Here is a 19,371-nt window from a genome sequence, read left to right as displayed (position 1 = left end):
ACATGGCCACCCAGGAGATGTGTAATTTGCTCCAAAAACTGTCAATGAGGCAGATATTTTAGAGTATAAAAGGTAACCAATAAATCAAATAAACAAATACAGTGATGAACCGGGGCCCTTACCTCAGCTGGGTGCTGCTGTTGGCGTTGCGGGTGAGGAGGGGGGTGGGGGGCATGCTGCGGGCATCATGTGGCTGCCGGGAAGCCGTTTTAAACGGGCTGCTGTGGCTCGATAAGGCATCGCTGTGACTGCAGTGGAGTGATTCCTGGACGTGGCCGTAATTTAATCTGGAACACGGATAAGAGCAATGTTTTCTCTTTAGGCCAGAGCCTGTAATTGAGATTAAACACCTCTACCTTTCTTTTCACGCAACGGAAAGCTTTATGGCTGCTCGACATTAAGATTAAATCGCCCGCATCATTTTTGTAAACGGCCCTTTTTAAACCACGTTTCCAGGGCCGCTTTCCTGTTTCCCCCCTTTCTTCCCTGCTCTCGGCTTGCAGTCGCCGTCTGCTCCTTTCACAGGCAGCGACATGTTTTTCCCCCCATCTATTTTTAAAGTCGGTGCGTTGTGGCTGATAAGAGGGAGATTGTTGGAGAAGGCAGGAAAAAGGAGGGAGGAGGAGGAGACTGGCAGGAATGCAGCTCTGGATCGACTATACAGGTCTGTACTAGCTCCACGCTTAGTGCGTCTACAAAAACAACCGTCAGACACACACTGGAAACTCATACATTCATACATTTCACGGGGTGGCAGTGCTAGCTGTGTACCTGCTGTCTGCACGCTGGTCAGAGCCCCGTCTGTCGTTGTAGTGGATGTCCAGAGTGCCGGCGTGGTGTGGTCTCGGGGAATACTGAATCGATCTGGACCGCTGCCTCTGGCAACTGAGCTCCTCGTCTGGGGGATAAAAAAGTGATTGCTTGGTTAAAATGGCTCTAAAATGCAGCAAATGGGGGAGAGTGAGCGCACACACACTGAGCACACGGCTGTGCCTGGGCACGTACCATCATCCAGAGTGAGGCTGTCAGACAGAGAGCTGAGTTCTGACGGGTTGACATCATCTGGGAGAACAGAAGAGAAAACAGCCCTCAGAGACGCCTCCGATATTCCACTTTCATAGAAAGTGACAGAATTTTAAAAATCAACTACCACTGATGAGTTCTTAGAGGGGTTTAACTGCTGTTGACATCTACCTGCTAAGATGAGCGAGGCTCTCTGGGTGGGTTTCTTTCCTTTCTTGATCCTGTAGGCGTTGATGTCCTTCTCGATCTCCTCCAGCTTCCTCATTGCATCCAGATAGTTGCTTCTCCTCTTCTTCTTCACCGTCTTGCAGAGGTCGCCCTCGTTGGATAACCTGCTGGCCGCTTCCACGATCTTCTGCTGCAGGGCGAATCTGCTCTCCAGATTCCTCAGATGTGGGTCCTGCAGGGGAACACGCATCTTCTCCGTTAGCGGGGAGTTTCCCCCGAAAATAAAACGCAGATCCTTAAAACTCGAAGCAGGGGAGCAGACTTCAATCATTTCATTTTCAGCGTGCCGATATATTTCATTCTCGTATTATATTCATTTTGCCCAATTGAATTGCTGATGGAAACCGGCTTAAAAGCACAACAAATGTTTCACGAAAAAAGCCTTACGCAACATGAGCCTCAAACCACATGTTAAACTCTTTAAGCCTCATTTCAAAAAGTCAAATAATCCTAAATGGTCTCCAGGTAAACAAACAGTGTGGCGGAGAGTAGAGTGTAACATTCATAATTACACAACGGAGATATATCACAACAGCAGCGATACTGACCTCATCATAGGGGAAGAGGTCATCCAGCTTGAAGGCGGTGCCGACACGCCGTCGTATGTGAGGCGCCTTCTCCCCGGTGGCCAAGGGATACTCGTTAGGCAATCTGCCCGTAAGCTCCTGCAAATGAGGAGCGCAACCAACAGTCAGCTGCGAGTGTTGACATTTCTAAAACGTCGTTGGAGGGACAAAGAGAACGAGGGAGAGAACTGTTGATGCCACCCTCCTCTCTGCCTCCTTCAGTTTACATGAATTGTGGAAATCTGGATGGTAGTCCAAGGGGTGACGGAGCCGTCTCTATACGGCACGGACATTTCCGTATTCAAAGCCCACCTATTCAGAACTGCTTCTGATGTGTGATAGTGTGCTTCTTATTGTTTTCATTTATTGTTTTTTATTGTAATTGTAGTTAATTGTATTGTTTAGATTTTAGGATGTTTTAAATATGTTATGTAAAGTGTCTTTGGGGAGTTTTCCCTGATCCGATGTGAGGTCCTGGGACGGGGATGTTGTGTGTGCACGGATTGTAAAGCCCTCTGAGAAAAAATGCGTAATCTCGGGCTATAAAAAATAAACTGAATTGAATTGAATAACTCACGGCTTCTCTCATGCAGATCTTCTTCAGTTCCTCGATTTTCTGCGCCAGTGTGTCTTGAAGGTTTTTTTCTTTTTTTTTCAACTTGGCGACCTTCTCTTTCTTCTGCTCCTCGCTGACTTCGGAGTCGGCGGAACCTGGAATATGCATCTGATTAACTACAGATTATAGCACTCGATCGTCACCCGTCACTCGGATGCGGAACCAGAGGCCATGAGCCGATTAACTCTCTGCTTACCGGCCGAGATGAGGCTGCCGTTGCTGGCCATGATGAGCTGGTCTCTGCTCTCGATGCTCGACAGTTTAGTGATGATCCGCGGGGCGGAGATCTCTGTGAGGTCCATGGCGATGTCTCCCGAACTCCTGGTTGTGGGCATGTTTGACTGTAAGGAGGGGTGTGGGGGGGAGCAGTAAAGGAGGGATTGTGAGCACTTCATTTTAATGATAGCAGCGGCTCCATTATTCGCGTGCTCGGTGCAGCTCTCTCATCAATCAGCGGGGGCTCTATTCCTGGATGAACACTGACACGCCATCTGCCTTCGAGGGAGACAGTGGGCTGAATAACCTCATTTGACTGCAGCCACGCGCTCATCCATCTCCGCGCCACAAAGTGCACGTCAGACAACACTATTACTGTATAATAACCCCCCCGATGCTCGTCAAATGTGCACCGCAAACACAAGAGCGAGTGTATCTTCGGCGTATTCGGACAGCTTTCAACACTGGAACAAGGACCTAGGCTGTGGACACATTGTGCCCTTTTCCCTTTATTCTCAATGCTGCGGTAGTAAGAAAACACATTACTGATTTTACTAACAACATCCCACTTTATATGGCAAATTGTAGTTTAGTTTGGGTTGTATATGATTCTTCTTAAGCCACATACAATGCAACAATAGGCATAATATTAGGCACTCCATCTGCAACTGTATCACTCTGCTTGCTATATCAGCAGAGTGATTCAACATATTTGACTTAATTGCATGCTTTGATGCTTTTTTAATTCAAGCTACCCAGCAGCCTGTCACCTTCGTGTCAATAGACCAAGGACATGACAATTTCTCAACACCAGGATCAAGACCTGGTGTCATATCCCGATATTTACACAAGTCACGAGCGCGGTACGCGGATCAGGCGCATCACATGATGAACAGTCATCATTTCACCATGCTGTGACACAAAAAACCTTTTAAACAGAACTTCTGTCCATATTCAAACTGGAGGAGAAGCACAGGAGGCTCAGTATATTTTAAAGGCTCGCTTCACAGCCTGCTGAAGTCGGTTACACGAGCCTTGGAGAGTGTGAGGCTGTTTTTAACAATATTCGAGTTGGCAAGAGGGAGAGAACTGACACTCACTTTGCTCGTCTTCCTATCCAGGTAGAACTGGTGCTGACTGATGGCCATCACCCAGATGGTTTTAATCAGAGCGTGGCTGGCATACCATGTGTGGATAACGAGACCAGTCTGTCCGAATGTTCTCTTGGTCACTGTTCTTCTGTGGAGGACATTAAGAAAGACTTTCAGTGCTTGTCAAATCTGTTCAACAGCTGCATACAAACAGAAAACAGTTGAAGGGAGATTAACAAGGCTTTAATTAAGATTAACACAAACAAAAAAATGCAAATCAAAGATTAAAAAAAGAAGATTAGAGTCTTTGGCTAATTACATTTGTGGGCGTTTGTGTTGTAAATATACTGAAGAGCGACGAGCAGCGACATCAAGCTCCTTTTGAACCAGACAGAGGGATTTAATAACAGCTTTGGGGGCTTACAGTGCCACAATAATGCTAGTGTGAGGGGCAGAGGTCTTATAGCAACCTTACAGTGATCTAGTGGTCGTTATACAGCAAGAGAACAGCAAGCCATTAAGTGGGCCACTGGCTGCAGATACCCTTCACACTGTTTAAAGGTGTAGAATAAGGACATCTGAAGCAAGCAGCAGCTACAAAACAAGAGGGCACAGTGAAAGGACCTATTAAGATCAGTGAAGATAGATTCGACCGTTTGCCTTCTCTGACCTGTGTGGGTCGTTTACTTCAACGGCGAATTTCTTCTCTCGGAAATACAAATTCTCTAACTGCTTCCACTGGTACAGCTGCGGAGAGAATGAGACCGAGAGGGGGAGGAGGGGGAGGAGGGGCAGAGAGGCATGACACATCGTTAAGTGCACGAGCCAGCACAGTGCTTTCACCTAAAATGTGGTTTTGCACTACATGAAACAGAAATTGCATTTGACACACAAAGATAGATAGATAGATAGATAAGTCAGTAGTTAGTGATCTGGCAAGAGGTGAACTGTTGTAGAGCCTCCTCCTGTATCTCAGGAGACGTCTGGAGAAAGGTTTGCACCGATTCGCTCTGAAAAAGCCTTTTTTTCCCTCTGGTTAACTTGCAACATTAGAAGAACCAACATAACAGCAGCTGGAGCTGTGAATGGGGCTCGGCGGGGCCAGCCAGTCAAGTGTAGGTTTGGTTTAATGCGGGTGTAATCATACCGCTGCTGCGAGAGCACGGAGCAGACCGGTTTCTCATTGCACCGTGGAGGGAGACAGAGGCCGGACTTCTCCGAGTCAGAATGAAACATCTGCTCCGCTGGAACGGGGCTCACAGGACCAACCCGGAGGCCACTTGCCTCTGAACAACTCTTCCCCCGCTCGCTGCTCCACCGAGACCCGGGGGCTGAGATTAACCCATCGCCGTTGTTCTACCCGACACTTACCTCTAAGGGCACAACCTGACACCGGGTGATACATCTCGAACCTTGCGAGGAAACCATGCCGGGGGTAAGGAATCAACACCGGGTGAACACATCTCCACTTCCACCGGGACAAACGCATTTACCGAGTAAAGTTTAGACTGGGCGAACTGACTGTAAACACACATCTTCCTTTACAACAGTGCGGCTCACAGTGGCAGAGCGCCTGTGTCCCATAGAGCAGGTACGACGCCACGCCACAGAGGACATGAAAGAGCAAATAAAACACGACGTGTCTATTGAAAGCAGCTGAACAGGTAATAGTTGGACACAATGGAAAGGCTTACCGTGAAGTTCTTTTTAATTACTCTTATCAAATCCCTGCTAAATTGTCTCGGGTTTGTATTGAATCCCTCGGCTCCCGAGTTTCCCACAGGGCTAGAGCTTCCTCGAACAATACGCTCTCTTGTCTGTTCTCAAAGCCAGATAGGTGTTGCAATAGTTTCAGCTGAGCTGGCCACGCCCCTTTCTCCACCCCCACCTCCTCTGACATCAGAGATACCTCAGGCCGCCTCCGAGGCTCAGCTCTTCTCTTCTCTCTCTCCTGCACAGCTCACTTCCTTTTAGTCGGACCAGACGAGCAGGTTGGACACAAGTATTTGCAGGGCTAGGTTTTTGAATTTTTTCTCCGCTCCACTTCCCGTAACGCGCTGATAAGTCATCACTCCTGCACAGACTTTGAATACTCGGCTTCCACCGGGGACGTTCTCTGCTTTTCATATTGTAAATACCACACAAAGCACTGCTGTGAGGCGGGATCTACTATAACCATCTCCCCCACTGGGGAAAACATGCGAGGAATCTGTAACTGTGGTCTAATCATTAATAGCAGGGGGGAACAATCTGTCAGCTAACCAGGCAAAAAGAAACACTGAGCACTTTGACAACTGGCACCTGATAGTTTCAAGCTACAAGTTTAACAGCAAACTTATATTTGATATGAACTATACTGCCATTACCCATGACATCAGATAATGAGAACGTTTATTGTCAAAGAATAGCGACATTGTCTTTATAATTGCCGGCATCGCATATAGTCAGGCTATCAGTGAAATGCAGAGCGGCACTAAATGGACAATGGGAACCACCCGGCCGGCAGGAGACTTCCATAAAAGCTCGCCTCGCGGCAGAGGGGACCCACTTCACACCTTGTCGTCACAATCAGTAGCGTCATTTACATGGCAACAACAGATCTGGAACAAAGGTCTCGAGGGACATTAAACACACCTTCACAGGATCATTCCTCCTATTAGAGAAACTCCGTCCCTGTGCGCCAGGAACTACGTGAAACTGCTACGGGACTCTCGTGTGGCGGCTAAGTATTTCAAGGATGTGGCACACCTCAGTCCCCACAATCACGAGACTGCAGGAAGTTAAAGAGCAACTTGCAGCTTGAATTCACTATTTATTAAATGTATTTATTTGTTCCTGGTCTCTTGCTGCAATTATAACCTCTTCAACTTTGAGAATAAAGTTGATTCTTGTTAAACTTGACGTAGCTTTGGTCATTTAACATTCAGTATTACTCCCATAAAAGGACTACATGTGTTACTATAGTGTATGGATGTATTTCCCTCTAAAAATCGAGTTTCTGCATTGTTTTCTTACTCTGTGGTTCACTGTGGTCAACCTGCAAGACAAATTTCCCCTTGGGGATTAATAAAGTATATATCTATCTATCTATCTATCTAAACGGTCCGAGGGATCATCGTGCACACAAGCAAGTTGACTTGTCGAGCGGTGAATCATCGATTTAAGCCTGAGGGAGAGTGAACAACAATTTTTGTTTGCAGCCAACACGCTATCTTAACAGCGCACTCAAGATTTGAGCGAATGCACTGTATTGTGTGTAGCGTCTATAGTTGGTGTTTCAGTTCATCTCCCCTGGTTTTTGCCAAACATTTCATTACATGCGGGTGGAAGTGAACCAGAAATGCCTGTGGTTTCAGATGGGATCAGGCTGCTGCCACCCACAACCCAAGGAACCCCCAGCAGAATCAGCAGAATCTAACATGGACGCGAAAAATTTGTCAAAAGGCTCCGACTTACACGCCTGTGGACAGAAAGAGCTGCCACACCCTTCGCACAACGAGTCACGTGTCGGCCTGGCAACACTGTACGTTTCCACAACATGACGCACAGTTTTAAGTTGTGAAAACGTGAGAAGAATAAGACACCGGAAGGAGAGTTCAATATTCAATACAAATCATTTCAAAGTTGCTGTGTTGAGGTCCATTCAAAACGTACGCAACAAAAGACACCTAACACTTCTTACAGGTCTCTCATATCATGCAATTACTACCCAGGGGCGGATGCTGACACATGGTAATAAAACTGAAGATTTATTTGGGTTCTGTGGTCTCAGAGTGTCCCAATACCCACTGGGAGAGCGGCGCAGAGAGAGGAAGACGAACAGAAGAGTGTCCCGGTTTGATTCAGGGAGATTTAAGTCTCCACTGCCCGTCTGCTTCAGTCCCATCGTGTGTGCCGGAAACACACCTTTCTAGTCCATGCCCTGTTGAGGCCCTCCATTTGTGTTCCTCTCATCACATCGTGTACCTTATCCTCTTCCTACATGACATGTCGCTTCTCCGCTTGGCGTCTTCTATTCACCCTTTGTGCCCTGCCGATCTTTGGAGCGCTTCGCCTCGGCCTTTTGTCCGTCTGGAAATTGCTCGCATCTGACGTGCAAACGGAAACGACAGGGTGTTCACGCGACTGAATGTGCCACTTTTCTCCAACACAGCAGGCAAGAGTGGGCTTTTGAGTGCCAGGCTTTTCATTGGAGAGTGGTGAAAATGGCGTATGCACTCAGGGGAAGATGATGCGAGTGTAGCGGCTTTTCGATGATTTTCTCAAAACGTAAAAAATGTCGGGGGAAAAAAATAAAATAAATCTCCACAACTGCCGACCTCCCACCAGTACTACCTCTCGACCCAGCCCCCTGCGTTGATAATTGTTTGGCATTGTTTGATCGATTGTGTTCCCTCCAAGACACACATCTAGATTACCATAATGAATACAGCATGCTGAGAAGGGCTGGGCAGAGGGCAAGGACGGATGGGCCGGGCTGAATACAGGGGATGTGAACTGAGGGGCGGTGAAGCTTATCAATATTCACCAGATACAGAGGACTCTCTTGGAGGCAAACGGAAAGTAGCCATCCGTTTCCATTAGTCAGAAAGTAAGGAAAAAGGAAGGAAAAATAAATCCCATAACAAAAAAAAGACTCCCCAACACCGACTGGCTGTCCCCAAAGTCCAAACGCCCACCCACCTGACTGGTACCGCGCCATCCGCCAGTCCCAGAGGTCTGCCGCTGCCCACAGAGAACCATAATTACACCTTCCGTAGGAGGGTCGGGGAGACATACTGGGGCTGTGCCCATTAATGCTTCAGTGTAACAGCAGCACACCCTGCTAAGTCAACAGGTCCCTGCCGTGTGACAACAACTACGGCGAGTCTAATGAAAGAGGCTGGGCAAGACACGCTTGATTGGGACACTATCACATCACATTGAGGTGAAGGAAAAACTCAAAAAGGTTTCTACGGATCAGAAGAGTTGGTAAAAAAACACCATACAGTTACGAAAGTCCGATTTTTTCTTCTTCAATGTGAAAATAAAGGTATTTTTTACTTGGGAAATGGTAGTTTACATTCTACAGTATGTTATGCTCTGTGTAGGTATTTTTTTGCACTTTCCCCTTTAAATCTTGTTTCAGATCGAGCTGTTTTAAAACCAGAAAACAAGTCACTCCACCATTGATAGTAACGTACTGTATTTGCTCGTCTGCCTACAGCCTTGACTGCACGCAGCACACACTGATACTCCCAATGTATTTTCCCATCCGTCTTCCTCGTTCTCCTGACTGACATGTGAACCAGGGTCTTCCTCACACCTATTTACAGTCTGGGTGGATCATTAACCAGCTAACAAGAGGCACGGTGACAGAAGCTGTGCTTTCAATTCGCAAATATATTTACAACAGCGCTCTACCCTAAATACCTCCACAAGAACTGAAACACCAATAACTTTTAAAGGATTACTTGTTTTTCTTATTATTAAATTTCAATGTAAGAAAACCATGTAGAGTTTTTTTTTTAAGAAGTCCAAACCCCAAGTTCGTCCCTGAGGGCTTTACAAGTTGTACAACCTATGAAATGCTGTATCATTAGATTCTTAACATAGATGAGGAAAAACTCCACAGCAAAAACTGTAAAAAAAAAGATAAAAAAAGGTCAGCGTACCTTTCTCGGCTTCAGTTTATCCTGCAGGTCGTACTGGCCGATGCCTTTGTAGCTGACTCCCAGCCACCACGGCAGTCCTTGCTTGTCCTGCATGAGAACACACGCACAAATCACACCACCGCTCATTAGAGGTAGCTTTATTGGTGAGTTTGAAAAAAAAAAGAGAAAGAAAGAAGAAACAGGCCTGTTACAAAAGCAATTATCCCATTAGGTTCACAGCAATAGCAACAAGAGAAGAGATCAAATACATTGATGGCCTTCAAATCTCTGCAAGCCCGACCGAGTAATTTAACCACCACTGTTTGATCTCTGCAGACACCTTGATTTAATACGGCTTGGTTGGGGAAGTCAGAGGAAGCAAGTAAAAGTAAAGCAAGGTTGTAGGAATCACGTAAAACACGCTAACTAAACGAGCTACAGAGGTTTACTGGATTTGTTATTTTTAAATCATTCAAGGTGCAAATCTGTACCGAGCCAGTTTGTGTGTTTCTATCCGACCCAAGCAGGTCGAGTCCTGAATGTTACTGCGGTAAAAATACATGTGTTACTGCTTTAGATGCAGCACAGATTTTCAAAAGTAAAACATCTCATGATCAAAGCTTTAAGCTCAACGCTAAACATTTCATGAAGTTCAGATTGTTGTGTTAGCTCGGCTGCAGAAAGAAATGAAGACGGCATGTTGACAGAAGCTCATTCGGAGGTTAAGCTGCTTCATGACTCGGGGGCACCACTGTTACCTTCACTGGGTAATAATGGACTCCGTATGCCGGCAAGGACTCCACCAGGGCCAGATACCTTCAGGGAGGAAGGGAACAGGTTAATGGGAATTCCACCTTTTGCACTTCATCACTGTCAACCGGTGGCTGTTTAACAACAGACTGAGTGCGCTCTAAGCTACAGCCGTTGAGCAGCCGCAGTCATTTGCAGTGGCGAGCTGATCGATTTGTTTCAGGTCCGTGACAGAGGGGGGGAGAGTCCATTGATCGGTTCAAGGGCACAAATCATCCCAGCGTGAATGACCCAGGGTCGCCACGAGGGGAAAAAGAAGGAAAGCGCTGTGGAGGACCGACATCCTCCCGAGGCTGGCTGGGTGCCTAGTCCAAGAGCACCTCCTCTAATTAATGACACATCCTGGCGTGGTGACAGACACTTCTTACAACAGCAGCCACTCCGGTGCAGACGCATGCGGTTAAACAGGAAGGCCTGCAGTAGGTGCTTGAGAACTGCGACATCAGAAGCAGCAGGGCATAACTTTTGGGCAACACATGTTAATCGTAAAAAAATATATGTTAGATACAGTATGGACTTGTTTTTGACTCACTGCACAATGGCTTGCCCTCTGGTCAGTCCTTTCAGTCGCTTGTAATGTTCAATCACTTTGTCCTCACTGCAAATGGATAGATACAAAAAAAATACAATGAATAATCCATCAAGTGTTGCCCATTCCAGCAGCAGAGGGGATTGTGAGAGGGCTCTTTCTTTGACACACATTCTGTCTGCTCATGCAGAAAATGCAGTCTGGCCTCCTGGCCCGCTGATGGCTCTCACCTCTCCTGCAAATGCATTCACTCGCCACTGTAATCATCCCTTTTAACAGCATAGACTGCAAACCAACTGCGGCTTAATGGAGAGAGAAAGAGAGAGAGAGACAGAGAGAGAGACAGACGTGTGCATGTGCTTATCCGTGCACCAAAACACTCTGATTTTAATTTGGATATTAAACTGAATGTGGCCGCCTCAGAGGCAGCAGCAACAGCCTCGGATGACCGTTTAGCCAAATGAAGAGGGGACAAGCAGAGGAGCGAGAAAAAACCCAGCAGCGAGTGTGGATTGAAGAGACAGACAGCGATCCTTTAGATAGCCGGTGGCGGTCAGCACCTCCCTGTGCACTTGCAGGGGCTAATGGGCAAACGTAATTAACACAACCCAGGCATTAATTAGTCGCCCCATCGGAGGCAAAAGCCATCTGCCGAGTACCGTTCTGTTGACACAGTTCCCCTCAAAACTGCTATTCTGGGTGAAATGACTGCTCTGTGCACCCGCGTGGTACTGACCACCGAGGTTATTTGACATCTGAATTGTGATTGTATCTTGTGGAGAAAGAGCTGAACTTACCAGTAATTGAGAGACGGGTGCTCCCTTAATACTCGGGTGGGCAGAACTGGGAGCTGCTTCAGGTCTGCTCTGGCAGTCTCCTCACTGACAAAAAAACAAAACATCATATACATGAGCAAAATAAAGAGCAGCAAATGTATTCATTCACAAGGAAAGAGAGTCATTTATTGTTGCTCATCTATGCTTTAGCTGGGCGAGAAACAAAATCACACCTTCACTCCATTGATTGATGAGAGACATTTTATCATGGTCTAATTACTAACTCCGCAATACAACAATAATCTCTACATTTAGACGATATTATTAGATTTTATTTGAGGCTGAACTGAGTGCTTCAGACCAGCATGTGGACCATAAGTAAAGTGCAGGTAGCCGTTTACACAAGACTCTCAACTTAAAGTCTAAAAAAAGTGTCGAGGACGTTTCGCCACGTTGGTATTTTCAGTGTGGTTTTGGACTTCTATCTCAAGGCATGACAGCGATATTTCAATGTTTGCAAACCTTTAGAAAAGGTGCCATGTCAGGATATTGTTTTCATCTTTTTTACTTATAAATAGTAGCACTACTTGCCAAGACTAAACTTGAGCCTCACTCATCTCTTGCCAGACTTGACATATAAAAGCACACGCAGGCCCTTCAAATCACAGGGAGTCTTTTAAAAAGAAAAGAAAAGGAAAAGGGGGCCTGGCAAGGTATCTTTTAAAAACAATCAAAGCCAGGTTCTCAGTAGTGATGCACTCCACACGGCTATTCTTTGTAGTTGTAGGTAAACTACTCTGTATTGATTCGCACAATGACGGATGCAACAAGTTCAATTGGTCTCACGCACAAACTGCCAAAAATGCTTCAAGTCGTAAACAGAGAACTGGCTTTCCTATCGGTTTAAACACATTGTGGTGTTTGTCACTGTCAAGGCGCTCGATAGTGAACTGTGGGTGACTCAAACATCGCGTAGGAGGGACTTCCGGATTTACAGTTTCTGTTGGATAAAAAGGGCTCTGATTTGGCGAGCCAGTCCACTGGAGTCCTGAACAAAAGCCATTCACAAGCACTTGGCTGCCTCTCCCTGCGTTGAAAAGCATTGTGTGAGCCCCTCTGGGATGAAACTCAAACGTGTAGTTCAGACCATACCCGAGGAAAAACTCTTGGAACGTCCTCAGGTATTTCTAGCAGCTATAACAACAACGTAATAATATAAAGTAGTGGATGTGTTAAGGCCAATGGCCATTTGACCTTAAACAACAACTTAAGTCCTGTTCTTTCAAGATAAGATAAATGGAATTTAACAGCCGCTGCCATGGCAGGCCAGAACCATAATGATCCAGTTACGTGAAGCTGCTTACTAAACAGAAACAGGTATAAGCCGCTGTAAGGAAAGAGGCACTTGAATCACTCTTCCCCGTAGCTACCTCTCCGAGGTTGACTGAGTTCTGCTGCCGCGGCAATTTGCCGCATGTTTGATGGTGTGCGTTTTATGGCGAGGCTGGGGCCTGGCGTTGTCTGGGTGATCTACTCCAGCCACGCTGCCGCGTCAGCAATCTGGAATTCATTACTACGTCTGTTATCTCCCCACAGCCTGCAGCGCGGGGGCAATTCCTACACCCGGCCCGGCGCAGCCTTACCCAGCGTGGGGAGAGATAATACTCATGTGTCAGCTTTTTCCGCGGGGCTGAGACGTGGTGACTGTGTGGAGGGAGCACAATGAGAGGGCCTGTTGCTGCGAACCAACCACTAACTACAGGCTACACCTGCAAATAGATCAGAGGATTAAAACCGTTCGGCCGTAATATTTGTTGATGTGGGAAACACAAATGGCTTTGTGCTGATCCCAGTTGATTCACAATTACAAAAGTTAATAGTCATAGTGGTAAAGACAACATCTCAAGCTCACCTTTGAAGTTGATTTCAATTGCAAGAATATAAATCCCCGCTTGGTTACTCTGAGCACATTATTATAGACATCAATCAATTCAGTGCTTTCCTGCTTTTTCCACAATCTCTTTCATCAACTTTCAGCGAGGAGTTGTAACTTGTGCAAATCTGCTTTGGATAAAATGAGCAGGTGGGGCGAGTCGGTCCTATTTGACGCAACGTAACACTGACCAATGGAAATTCTGATACAAGTACAATGTTAAACCTGGTGGCACATGTATTGCATGCACAGCAGGGGGTTTGCCCACACCGCCACAATAACAGTGAGTCCTACTGACGCCAAGTTGACTACCATTGGACAGTGGGTCTTGGATCATCCCTCTTAAGGCAGCTGACTGGAGGAGGAGGAGGAGGAGGTCTCCCTAACTCCTCCACAGCTAATCTCACTGCTCCAGGGCCCTTTGCTGATACAGTGTAGAGGACACGCATGTATATTATATGCTTTATGAGGAGATTTAATGGGCCTGTTCTCTCAAAGAAGTAGTTAAAAGGACATTACAGACATTGATGAGAAATACTGCAGGGGATGCATCGCTGCAATAACGCTGTTATGAAGTGGAACTTCAATTGCGAGTGAAAAGGTGTCGTAAAACCTAACATCTACAAACCATTATCAAAATGCGCAGGGGGAAAAGTAGTATCTGTGCAAACAAATAAAAAAAATAGCTTGATTTGTCGACACTCCCATCTGATTCTACCAGATTTGTTGGCAGGTTGTCTTTTATTGTCCTTTCAGAGTCCGTACAAAGAACAGCCCATCCCCACACCCACATGAGTGGAAGGTTCAGAGAACTGTACACTACACTTCAGGGTGAAGTAGCTTGAAATCAAAACACCCAGGCATAAAACTGTACAAAAGCTGCGATGAATAACGTCGAACACGTATCAGATCAATCATACCTGTAAATAATTTGCTCAATGAGCACAAGCAAAGTCAGGTTTGTTGGGGGGAGGGGGGGGGGGAGATTTGACACGTGTTCAAACTGCGTTTTCAGCAATGCATGTATGACCATTCAAACCATACACATGCAATTCCTCACAGAGCACACATCTCTGTGTCCACATAATGGACGGGGAAACCTTTAGAGGCAGAGAGCACGGTGCCGCTTCAACCTGCTCAGTCACAGACGGGGGCAGTGTTTACTAATCACAGCCAATGCCCTTCACTCCTGCGGCTTGCAAAAAAATCGCAACATACCTTATCAGCAGGTCAAGCCTCTGAGAGCACGGCTCACAATGGAAACATTATCTCCACCAGTGCACAGATTAGCAAGGCGTTGTACATATTCTCTCACCGGAATCGGCCGAATCGTGTACACGTTGTCCATGTGTTTTATTTCTTCTTTTTTTTATACAAGTGTCACACATGCTATGTTTGGGAGTACATGCAACATTTACTAAGAGGCCATGCAGTCACAACACGTCTGAAAAGCCGAGCCTTTGTAGGGCTTTTGTTGCAAGTGTAAACACAATGCGGCCGTCTTGATAGTCAACAGTGTGACAAGAGAACAGGAGTGTTTAGATTTTAAAAGGCAATGTTTGGACCATGTGGGTGGCAGCGAGCCAGCAAGAGGGGGGTGGTGGGGGTGGGGTTACAGTTCAATGTTTCATGAACACTTCAAGTGAATTATTAACTCAAGGGAAGTACAGTGTGAACAGCATAACATCTGACTGAGTCGAGTTGAACATTAACTGCCTGTACAGTCATCGTGTGTGGACTGAGCACTGCCCAAACAACTTGACAAACCAGACTCTGCAGGAAAGAAATGCACCCTTCATGAAGTGTGCAGTTTGCATTCAACTGCACGAGTTTACAAAAAAAGGTGTATGGCTGGCAGAAAATATAAAACAATGTTATTACATGTAACTTAACTGACATTCATTGACATGTTTATTCCCAGCTAGTCTAGATATCTCTCTAAATATGTTTGAAATGACACCTTTGGATAACATTCCACCTTTTTCCCATGTATGTCTAAAATAAATATTTTTCGGTTTTAATGTTGAAAACTTCTTACCTGCTGTATTCTCCCTTGGCTTCCTAAAAAGAGAAATACTGGGATTAGTGAAAGCACTGTGAGAAAATGCAAGAATTAACGCAACCTAACTAGCGTTAAATGACCCAATGAATTAGGTTAAGTGTTATGCTAATGTTAGCTAACGTCACCCATGGCACAAACCGCACCAAGGGGTTAACGTAACAGACATCTAATTTAAACACGTTTTTATTTCTATAACAATTAAAGTTAAAGCACTAGTACATTTTAGAGGCGAATATAAATATAAAACAGCTCATTTATTTTGCCGCGACCAAAGCAGGAGGACAACTGTTTTCAAATGCTGCGTGCCCCAACCGTCTTCATTCCCGTTAGGGGGGGCGAGGGGCAACATATCGGTGTCGGGAAGTCTGCGATGAACTCTTTCTTACCTGCAATGCGAATGCGGCTAACTTGAAAACATGTTCACTCTCCACTTCGATGGTCTCCTGTTATAAAAAAAAATAACGTCGTCTTTTAGAACTACACACACGCACGCAGAGTGCAGTCTTGTCCGAAACACTTGACTTGAGAGGAAATCTTCCCGTCCCGTACCTCTCGGTCCCACCGTTACCGACCGAACCAATGCCGCAGAGATAATACGGTGTTTGAAACTGTCCGTGAAGTGGGTTTACTCCCGTTATTTGGCGCCCGAGTTAGCTTTACACTTTCTGTATGCGACAAAACACACGGTGGTGCATTAAAGAAAAGGCTAGATAAAGGTCCTGCCTGAAGCGAGAGCCCCCTCTGTGAAGTGGTACAGTCCGAAAGCAGGTTCAACAGTCTCCGGCTCCCATGGTGACCAGCCTGCTCTCCCCGCTAAAAGAACTGCACCGCAACGTCTCATCATGCTGCATTCACGTGCATCTCGTATGGTTCAAAACCTTCTGTATGCGCCTATCAAAACTAGGTTAGGTTACCTGCCTACATCACATGGTTCACAGGAACCACTTGAAATTAGTGGCCCAGCTACAACTAGCATGTGAATGATTTAACTTAGCTTTAGCACTCAATTAGATACCCAATCAATTTAAAACAAATTGCCCTCAAACAACAAAACCCCATCTTATCTAAATGACAACCTGAACATCTATTTGCTACGCTGTGGCTATAGTGTAGGGTATTGTAAATGCGATGCCCGACATCTGCATTAAACGATACCATATTGCTTGTATGACAGTGAACCATGAGCTTTGCGTAAAATTTTAACTTTTTCAACTGCGTTTGAACGCACCATACAGGATAACCTTTTGAGATCTAACGGCAGTCTCAGATCTTCAAGAGGTTTTCCAAATTTAAATGTTGTGAGGTTAAAGATACTAGAATTCCCTCAATAAATAGCATGATCTGAATCAAATGCTGCGTTATAAACATTATGTATACAAAACAATTTAGTATAAAGATAAAAGAGGCCAGATTAGGCAATGAAGTCGGGAAAATACAAACTGTATGAGATGAACAGTATATATTGTGTCGAAAAGTTGTTTAAGATAAACATTGTATGAACAACAATTCGGAAGATATTAATCCCTGACCCTCAACCCCCAGCAGAAAGAACTATTGATGGTAAATCAAAAATTATGTCAGATCAATAGTTGGATTAGTCATTAGATTCTCATAAGGCTTCTCAAGGATATGCCAAATTCAGTTACAATGGTATGAAAAAATATATAGTCAATTAGAGTTCAAACTTAATACAAAATGTTTAAAAACACTTACATTAAACACGAAAGATTTAGCGTTCAGGAAGAACAGCTCCACTGTCGTGTTGTCTTTCAAGAAGGTGATCTTCTCAATATAAAACCTGTCAAGAGTTTTTTCATGTCAGCAAGGTTCACTTTAAATCAGAATGTCAACACATTTTATTCACAGACTTCATCATGTCAAATGCAGTTCAGCAATCACAGAGCAAGACGGTGCAAAACTGTGTTGCATCACTGCCACCTGCTGGTCAGGACAAGGCTCTCATATTAGGCCTTTACTACTCACAACTCAGTCTAACATATAAAATATTGAGATCTTCAAACCTCAGTTTATTCTGACGTTTCCAAAAAAGCAGTTTTCCAAATTTGGCAGGTTTCTGCAGCGAGAGCACTCACCTCACTAGGAACTTGAGCTCCAAAGGCCCTGAAGTCTTGGAGAAGTCATGATCCAGGACTTTACGATCCAGCTGGAGCCAGTTACTCTGGCCACTGGTCAGGGAGGTAGAAACACAAATCATGTGTTGGAATACTGGAAAAGTAAGTTTCCTCCCTTCTTTTTTTTGGTCCTCTCTTAAAGCGTTGGATCGGTTCTAAATCAACCAACCCCTTTGATTATAAGAAGATGTGATAAAAACCAAGCGCGCCCGACCCATGGACATTTCACTTTAAAATACCAATAATGTTAGGAAGTGCACTCACGTGTCATCTATAAAGGACAACCCAAAGTATTCTTTCTCCTTCAGGTTAAAATGTGAGGCCACAAGATCCAACAGCTCGCGGGACAACAGCTTGGGCTGGAAGGTATGGCATGAGGTGGAAAACAAGTGCATGTGGGACAACGTCAAAATAGAATGAACAAGAAGAAACAAAAACACGATTTCAGTGCATCAACAAAATCTTGCATGGTGCCTGAGAACGGCCAGCAGTGGGAGTGTCCTCTATACCTGAACCAGCAGCTCCAGCTTCCTGTCATCGAGGAGGTGAACCTGACACTGACGGCCCGCGGTCATCTGTAGAAGACGGACAGATGGACAGCGTTAGACAATTCCTGCAAAGTGGCAAAGCGCGCTGTCTCCACCTCCACCTCTCCACTCAAAGCCGTGCATGCTATTCTAGCCCAGAGAATAAAGTGACTTTTGTCCTGAATGAATAAGAGGATAAGAGGGACACACGCTCCAAAACGTCAAGGTCATTGCCAACATCATCATCCTTATTTGTAAAAGACACAAAAAAAAGAAAATGGAAAAAGGTGCAGCTGTGAAGTTCAGCCGTAAATCAGCTCTTTATAGGAGCACCGTGAGTCCTAAACAAAGACTCATGAGCTTCTTCTGTTGTTCAGGCTCCACACATGCTATTGTCTTTCTCGCCCACATGTCCTTCCTCTGCAACAGCGCCGATTTAATGAAAATCTCTGAAACGTCAACATCCAGCGCGTTCGTTCCTCTGCCGGTGTAAGAAACAAAACCGAAAGACAATTAAGTCCTGGTGTGCAGGGGTTTAATTGAATTCCCGCTGCATTGTTCAAGATGAATGGCTCCAGGATTCATTCTGTTGCAGTCAGCAACCTGCCTTTAACTGCAGGACAAAGGGAGGAATATTATTGTGCTGATGGATATTAGTCAAGCCATATTTCAGGGTGCGAAGTTGTTGCCAACAATCCAGGCTGGTGTTTCTCAATACTTTAATTGCGTTATATACAAATTGCAGGCGTGGTGTTTATATAATCCGCTTCAGGGCTGTAGGTCAAATGTAATCTCAATAATAGATGTCGTGAATCGTTTAGGAAATCATGTGTAATGTGGCATTGGGGATTTGTTTTCTTCTTTTGTCTTGTTCAGAAAAGTGTGTGCCTCATGCATTTGTTACCATAAGAGTCGGACAACAGCAGGCTAAACCCATATTACCCACCTCTTTATTTGCATTAGTTGTTCACTCCATTCTTCTTCTGTAGGTCAAATTAAATTCAGTACTAAAGCATTCTTAAGTAGGCTGCTAGGGGAGGTTTTAGGATACACTAAGCACCTATCTCCTCTTCTCTCTCTACTTAGAGATGAATTTGCATCTCTCTATCACACATTATTCTCTCTGCTTCCTCCCCCGGAGTCTTTGTGACTTCACGTCTCAAAGGGTCCATTGGACCTGGCTGTGTCTGATGCCTCCTGCCATGGCCCTGATGATTTTCATTTGTGTT

The 19,371-nt window shown here is 45.3% G+C and overlaps 1 protein-coding gene across 7 annotated transcripts in view; it reads right to left on the bottom strand.

The window, feature by feature from the left end:
- The window catches only part of frmd4ba (FERM domain containing 4Ba), a 46,222-nt gene that overhangs the window by 4,067 nt on the left and 22,784 nt on the right, over positions 1 to 19,371 (bottom strand). For 5 of the 7 annotated variants that reach the window (XM_056438086.1, XM_056438082.1, XM_056438081.1 and 2 more), the window contains exons 2-20: positions 18,125 to 18,190; positions 17,880 to 17,974; positions 17,577 to 17,669; positions 17,197 to 17,281; positions 15,870 to 15,926; positions 15,460 to 15,482; positions 11,510 to 11,593; positions 10,716 to 10,781; positions 10,132 to 10,189; positions 9,395 to 9,481; positions 4,411 to 4,487; positions 3,750 to 3,888; positions 2,630 to 2,774; positions 2,395 to 2,528; positions 1,800 to 1,916; positions 1,195 to 1,423; positions 1,006 to 1,062; positions 772 to 898; positions 123 to 287 (exon numbers count right to left, since the gene is read on the bottom strand). In XM_056438086.1, coding sequence (XP_056294061.1) covers positions 123 to 287; positions 772 to 898; positions 1,006 to 1,062; positions 1,195 to 1,423; positions 1,800 to 1,916; positions 2,395 to 2,528; positions 2,630 to 2,774; positions 3,750 to 3,888; positions 4,411 to 4,487; positions 9,395 to 9,481; positions 10,132 to 10,189; positions 10,716 to 10,781; positions 11,510 to 11,593; positions 15,460 to 15,482; positions 15,870 to 15,926; positions 17,197 to 17,281; positions 17,577 to 17,669; positions 17,880 to 17,974; positions 18,125 to 18,190 — 1,904 coding nt within the window. Of the gene's footprint in view, positions 1 to 122; positions 288 to 771; positions 899 to 1,005; positions 1,063 to 1,194; positions 1,424 to 1,799; positions 1,917 to 2,394; positions 2,529 to 2,629; positions 2,775 to 3,749; positions 3,889 to 4,410; positions 4,488 to 9,394; positions 10,083 to 10,131; positions 10,190 to 10,715; positions 10,782 to 11,509; positions 11,594 to 15,459; positions 15,483 to 15,869; positions 15,927 to 17,196; positions 17,282 to 17,576; positions 17,670 to 17,879; positions 17,975 to 18,124; positions 18,191 to 19,371 lie in introns of those variants that run through there. The other 2 variants (XM_056438083.1, XM_056438087.1) reach the window with 2 other exon arrangements.

This window comes from Pseudoliparis swirei, chromosome 18 (genome assembly GCF_029220125.1).
Source record: "Pseudoliparis swirei isolate HS2019 ecotype Mariana Trench chromosome 18, NWPU_hadal_v1, whole genome shotgun sequence".
Lineage (NCBI taxonomy): Eukaryota > Metazoa > Chordata > Actinopteri > Perciformes > Liparidae > Pseudoliparis > Pseudoliparis swirei.
The sequence above is the reverse complement of the archived record's forward strand: the minus strand, read 5'-3'. Positions and strand labels throughout refer to the sequence as shown.